Source organism: Malurus melanocephalus, unplaced genomic scaffold (assembly GCF_030028575.1).
Source record: "Malurus melanocephalus ecotype Western Australia unplaced genomic scaffold, MMel_1.1 scaffold_575, whole genome shotgun sequence".
Taxonomy (NCBI): domain Eukaryota; kingdom Metazoa; phylum Chordata; class Aves; order Passeriformes; family Maluridae; genus Malurus; species Malurus melanocephalus.
The window spans coordinates 303,274-310,078 of NW_026623807.1; the positions used below are offsets into that span (position 1 = coordinate 303,274).

The 6,805-nt window shown below is 47.5% G+C and overlaps 1 protein-coding gene across 1 annotated transcript in view; it reads left to right on the plus strand.

The window, feature by feature from the left end:
- Nucleotides 1–4,808, plus strand: part of RPS6KA1 (ribosomal protein S6 kinase A1) — a 33,688-nt gene extending 28,880 nt beyond the window's left edge. The window contains exons 16-22 of the mRNA XM_057382555.1: nt 7–78; nt 400–558; nt 769–930; nt 1,297–1,373; nt 1,465–1,582; nt 1,980–2,117; nt 2,357–4,808. Of these exons, the coding sequence (XP_057238538.1) occupies nt 7–78; nt 400–558; nt 769–930; nt 1,297–1,373; nt 1,465–1,582; nt 1,980–2,117; nt 2,357–2,479 (849 nt within the window). The 3' untranslated portion in view covers nt 2,480–4,808. The remainder of the gene's footprint in view (nt 1–6; nt 79–399; nt 559–768; nt 931–1,296; nt 1,374–1,464; nt 1,583–1,979; nt 2,118–2,356) is intronic.
- Nucleotides 4,809–6,805: the final 1,997 nt, after the last annotated feature.

Here is a 6,805-nt window from a genome sequence, read left to right on the forward strand (position 1 = left end):
AGCAAGAGAGACCCTTCTGAGGAGATTGAGATCCTGCTGCGCTACGGGCAGCACCCAAACATCATCACCCTCAAAGATGTGAGTGTGGCTGAGAGGCTTCCTGTGCTTGGGTTTGGTGCAGGCTGGGGCAGGGGAGAGTTCAGCCCTGGGCAGCCCAAAAACCCAGCTCTGTTCCTCTGTCACAAAAARGTTCTTCTCCCAGGGAATGGGCACAACATTCCCAGGGACAGGGTGGGATTGTTGGGGTGTCTATGCAGGACCTGGAGCTGGATCCATGATCCCTATGGGTCCCTTCCAATTCTGGAGTAGGGAAGCATCCCCAGAGCCACCTCTGCTGATCCCTCTCTGCTCCCTGGTGGAAGCACATTTTGGTTACCCATTCCATGTTTTCTTTGGCAGGTGTATGATGACGGGAAGTAYGTGTACCTGGTGACTGAGCTCATGAGGGGAGGCGAGCTGCTGGATAAAATCCTCAGACAGAAATTTTTCTCGGAGAGAGAAGCCAGTTCAGTCCTGCACATGATCTGTAAAACAGTGGAGTATCTGCATTCCCAAGGGGTGAGTGTGGTCCCACCTATTTTCCTGGGAAGCTCTCTGGCATTACACTGGGCTCCCTCTCCTCCAAGGAGTAACTCTGCCCAGCAGGACAATTATTTCTTGTGAAGTTGCTCTCTTGGCAGAACAAATGTGGGGCAACAGCAGAGGCTGAGTGACCTTGGGCAGCTTTCAGACCTGGGGTACGAGCACAGCCCTTTCTTGGCTCCACAGGTGGTTCACAGGGACCTGAAGCCCAGCAATATCCTCTACGTGGATAAATCAGGGAACCCTGAAAGCATCCGAATTTGTGACTTCGGCTTTGCCAAGCAGCTCAGGGCTGAGAACGGGCTCCTCATGACCCCCTGTTACACAGCAAACTTCGTGGCACCCGAGGTGAGCACTTCACTGACCTGAGACCCTTCAGCAGCCCCTCGTCCCTCCCCTAAGCTGGGCTCTAATTTGGCACAGAGAGTCTGCCCTGGTCCCATCTGTGAGCACCTCACTGACCCGAGACCCTCTCCTAATCTGGGCTCTAATTTGGCACAGAGGGTCTGCCCTGATCCCATCTCCAGCCTGCCCTGGAAGAGGCAATTACAGAAATACCACTGTGGAACTGAATCTAATTGGAGTCCTGATCTTTTAGTGCCAGACTTTGCTGTTCTGTCGAGCTCTGGAAATYTGCATATCAACCAGATCTTCTGAAAAGAGCTCAATGACAGAAACCAAACCCACTTTTTTCCCTTTGGTTGTTGTGTTCAGGTCCTAAAACGCCAAGGCTACGACGAGGGCTGTGACATCTGGAGCCTGGGGGTGCTGCTGTACACGATGCTGGCTGGGTAAGGCAGTGGCTGTGACCTTCTGTCCCTGCTGTGGGTACAGATGAGTTTTGGGGCTCAGTGAATTTAGGGCTCTCTCCTCTCTCCCCAGCTGCACTCCCTTTGCAAACGGTCCCAGTGACACTCCAGAAGAGATCCTGACCCGGATAGGAGGGGGGAAGTTCTCCATCAGTGGGGGCAATTGGGACACTATTTCTGACATGGCCAAGGTAGGGTTTGATATTTGTGTTACTGTCAGGGGTTGAGGTCAAGCACAGGAAGTGCTGTGAGGCAAATTTAGAGCAGGTTGGGAGGAAACACATGAGAGAGAGAAGAAAACCARCGGTGCAGCTTCTACCCCACGCACCTCCCTCATGGCAGCTTTGTTTGAGCTCTGGCTGTGAATATTTTTTTGCATGGAAAACCAACCTTGACCCTTGTAGGTTTTGCTCTGAGTTATATCCCCCAGRCCTGCCAAAAACATATTTCATACAMAAAGRCATTGATRTYTGRGGACTTTAAACTTGGCCTMTGCATTTAAATCCTAATCTGGGGATGGACAGGTGGGGGTTTTGCATTTAAAGTATGAAATCTTCTGAAGTCTGATTTTCCAAACAATGCCTGTAGGATCTGGTATCAAAGATGCTCCACGTAGATCCTCACCAGCGTCTCACAGCCAAGCAGGTTCTGCAGCATCCGTGGATAACCCAGAAGGACAGTTTACCCCAAAGCCAGCTCAATCACCAGGATATTCAGCTTGTAAAGGTACAAAGTCTGGGGTGGGAAAGGATGGAAGTTTGAAGAGGTGTGGGCCAGGGCAAGCAGCACAGACAAGCTGAGGTTTTGGGAGAAAAGAAAGGGGAGATTCTTAACAACATGTCAGTGCAGGAGGGAGACTTACAGAAATAAGAAAGATGTTTCTGGCTYTGTGGGTCAGGCTGCTCTGGTCCCCTGTCTTGTAAAGCCTCTCCTGCACTGAGTGACYCCTCTGTGCCTCTCTCCAGGGTGCCATGGCTGCCACGTACTCAGCACTCAACAGCTCCAAGCCAAGCCCTCAGCTGAAGCCCATYGAATCCTCCATCCTGGCACAGAGGAGGGTGAAGAAGCTCCCCTCCACCACCCTGTGAGGCCCAGGAGCAGGAACAGCCCGGATTTTGCACACCTATGGAAGAGGAGGACAGGGGATGGGCAGGGTCTGCACAGGGGCTCCCTTGGGGACTTGCTCTCAAAAGGCCAAGTGCCTTCCTGCTCCTCAAAGACTGGCTCCTCCTCGTGGAAGGCCTTTGCTGAGAGAACTTCACTGTAAAACTTCTCTGAAGTGTAAATGGTCGATTTTTAAAGAAATCCATCTGTGTATATGAGAACTAGAATGTATAATGATGTCAAGTGGCACTAAAAAGCAGCTCTGATTCACCCTTCCCTGTGTAGGGCCAGGTATGTGTTGTTGCTACAGCATTTCTTGGAATTGATCCTCTCCAACTCCACTGCAGCTGGAAGACTGTGCTCACMCTTGGGGTTTAGGTTTTGGGGCTTTTCTCCTTCGAACCTTTGGATGCATTTCCCAAAAGCCAGCCCTGCAGCCTCCCCAGCCAGCAGCACCAGTGTCCATGAAGGACCTCCCTCCCCTCCATGTCCTGTGTGTTTGTTCCACATAAGGTGGATTTTCCAGCCTCKGTTTCTCCCTCTCTCCCACACTTCCTCAGCCCAGCCAGAGCTCAGATCTCTGAATGAAATAAATCCTGGGTTTTCCCAGCCCTCCCATAGATGCTCGGCAGGCCAGGACACTCCTGGGTTTGGCTCTTTCCTTCCCTCTGCCCTCCCATCACTGGGAATTTTGTCACCTATGCAGGGGRGATGACAACAAGCCGAGGCTTTGGGCTGGCTCTGGCTGCTTTTACCATTTGGGGTTTTCYTTCCCCTCAGCAGGAACCTCTGAACCAAACCACCCTTTCTTTTTTTTTTAATTTAACTTTGTTCTACAGCCAGTAACTCAGGGTTTCTTTCTGACTCGTACAATAAACGTGTCATTCAGGTGACATCCTGTTMCTGATGACTTTTAGTGCAGCACCAGCGACCCCAGTCCTGTCCCAGCCACTCCCCTGTGTTTGCAGGGACAGTGCTCCTTMTCTGCCTGTTTTTCAGGCCCTTTAWGGGAAACCAGCAGTGCTGCCTCTCACACCACCTTCTTTGGGATGGGAGGTGATCAGAACCAGTCCTGGAATGAAACAGGAACCARCAGGAATGGTGGCAGCATGCAGAGGGGAATTTCTTGCTCTCAGGGCATTTCTGTGCTAATAGAAACCAACATGTGGAGGCAAACTATGCTAGAAATAAATGCCCACCCCATTCTGACCTGCAGGAAATTGCTGGAGCTCCATGGTGGCAGTTTCTGGGAAGAGTAGCATTGTTATAAGGGCTGCAAACAGAACTCAAGGATGTGACTGGAGCCAGCAAAGGTTCTCATGTGGATTTTTGCTGCTTGTAGCTGATCATATCACAAGAGAGGAAACTCTTCTTTCTTCAGTCTCAGTTGGCTCTAAAATGGAGAATTCCATAAAAATCATTTTCTGAGATGCACAGTGCTCTTCTACTCTACCCTAGTCCAAGCAGCTCCTGTGAGCAGCCAGTGAGAACCTGAAATAGTCACAGTTTTTTTTTTCTTTATTCCAAGTGCAGCCTGAGTGTCCAGTGCTCCTGAGAGGAAGAGGCCAGCACCAGTCCCCAGTGCATCTTCTTACTGGTATTGCCACCAACCTCAGCAGAGAGGGATTCAATGTTTTGCTGAGATTTGGGGAGGGGGACACTCCACCATCCAAAATGYCTTCCTTAAAAATATTCGAGGCATGATGTTCCCTACAACTCCACTGTGCAATTTTTAGATATCTGCAACCAATACAATAATTACAACCATTTTTCTGGAGCTGGGGTCAGCCTCTTTGGGCACTTTTGGGCCTTGCAGGAACCTCAGCAGATTTTCAGAATATTTTTGATGTATTTCAAGGGCAGGTCTGGAAAGGGGTTGGATGCCAACCCACCACAAAGGGAACAAGGGCTACACCTTCCTCTCTGGGGGGCTTTTAACCACATTGTTTTGAGTGATCCATCAGTAAAAATAAGTCTGGATTTTTAGTTCCAAATCAACCAAGTGCTGTTACTTTTTTAATTCCAGTGCTCAATAAAAACAGATTTGTTTAACTTTCTGTATATGAAAACTGTAGGTGTTTGTGACARGCTGGGCTCTCTCCTTCTGTGTCTGGTTTTGTCCTGACCTTTACCAAAATGCTGTTGTCATATTAACTGAAATTGCATTATTTGAGGTGAAAGTTGGGTATCTAATGTCTGTTGGGGGAACGTGCTGTCTGACAGAACAAACTATTTGATCTCACAAGAATTTTGAGTCATTCAGCTTTAACCTTGGACAAAGAGGATATTACAAATTATCTCAATTTTAGAAGGGATTCAACTTCCACACATAAGAAAATCTTTACAAGGAAAACTGCTGCTGTTGGTTCAGGTGTTTAATAGTGGATTTGACCTTTAAGCTTTTGTCCTRTAGGTCTGAATGAAAGCTCAAGGAAGCAGAAATCCTGGAATCCAGTCTCAAATCGCTSAGTCTACCTGGAAATAACCTGTGCAGAAAGAGCATATTGATCCAAAGTCAAGAAGCCYGAAAATAATATTGAACAGCTCTATATAATACAGTTTCTGTATAATAAAGGTTGAACTTTCCTATTTTTGGACATAAATCAGCCATTTTTCTGTTKTAAGGGGCTGACCCAGCTGACAGGTTGATTCCCTTCTTCCCACTGTGTAGCTGCCCTCTGTCAGATTCACCAGAGCATCAGKAGATGTATTTTGGCCTGAGAAATATTCCCATTGTGATTCAGTTACTGAAGGCCAGTAACTTTCCCAGCAATCATCTTCTCTTCCTTTTTCACTCCACTGAGCAAGAGATCTGTGGTTTAACTTTTTAAACTTTAATGCAAATCCCCCTCCAAGTTCCCAGCTCTGAGTTAGTCCATGGAATTTTTTTTTTCTGCGTCTCCAGGAACTGGTGGATGCTGAATTGTCCAGCTGGAGGTCTCCTGGGTGCCACCACCTCCCCGTGGTGGCCACAGCCACTTCCCAATGCCACAGGAGGCTTCGGAAGCGCTCGGCGACTGCGACTTCCACAGGATGTGGGACGGATGCTGTGCTTTCATGGCATATTCAACAATTTAATCCCTCTTTTTAAAGCAAAGAAAACATTGAAAATATTTCAAGGTCTTCTTTTGGCAGTACRTGGGGGCTCTGAATAAAACCTTCACTCACGCCGGGGAAGCCGCAGGTCTGCTGCCACTCGGTTCCTTGCCTCTGGTTATTAAAACATCAAGCTGTCTTAGTGGCTCAGCTCAGCCTCCCTCCCTTTGTGTGCCACTGAACACCTGCCATTAATACTAATTCGGCTCCGGAGGGAAACTCCCTTTCAGATATGCTTGTCTGAAAATAAATTGACATGTAAAAGGCCTCTTTTGTCGMGAAGTGCAGGGAAAGTGCCGGGGTGAGGAGCCAACTGCTCACAAAAGGAGCCACTGACTCTGTAAATGATGTGTGGAGAGGAGAAATGTGAGAGGTGGGCGGTGAGGCTGTAACTGGGATCAGACTGGAGAAGGATCCCAGAGCTGCCACCTCTATTTGGTGTCAGACTTTGAGACTTTGGGTGATTTTTGTCTAAACCCCTACTCATCTCCAAATATTTTATTTGGAGAAAAATATTTTTGTTTTAGAAAAAATTGTTATTATAAATATCTGCAACCAAAAGTAAGAGCAGTGGTGGGGAGACCTTCAATTTAGACATGTAATGAAGTCCAGGGCTCTGTTGTTTTTCCTGGGACAAAAGTTTGTATCTCTTTCAATTAGGAAGCAGCAAAAAAATCCTTGGTTAGTGTTTATTCTGTCCTACAGGCAGCAGTGTRAGCCAGCCAAAGGTCAATATTTTTATTTTTAATAGAAAGAATGATTTGCTTTGATCTCTTCCTGCCCTGAGGAGACCATAGCTCTCCCCAAAGAAAACATTTTTAAGTCGACATTCAGCTGCTACTCACTGGGTTTCTGGGTCCTCTAGCAAGGAAATAATTCACTTCATGATGAAGATCAAGTCTAAATATGTTCAGGGCTTAAAAGAGAAAAAAAAAAGGAATTGTGGCATTTACAGAAACATTCCAGATTCACCGGTGTTGTGCCTGGTTTTATCAAACAAGCTCTCAGTGCTGCTGAGCTCCAATGCCATCTTCCTTTTAAACAGCAGATGGTGTTAGTAACCTGTAACAGGTGGAAACKCTCCAGTTTTATGTGAGAGATCACAAGTAGAAGCAATTTGAGTTTCCCAAGGGGTAGTTCCTTCCGAAGCTGAACAGCAAGCTGGCCCTTTGCTTGGAGAGTTATTACATTACAGAGGGGAAAACTTCTGAGTG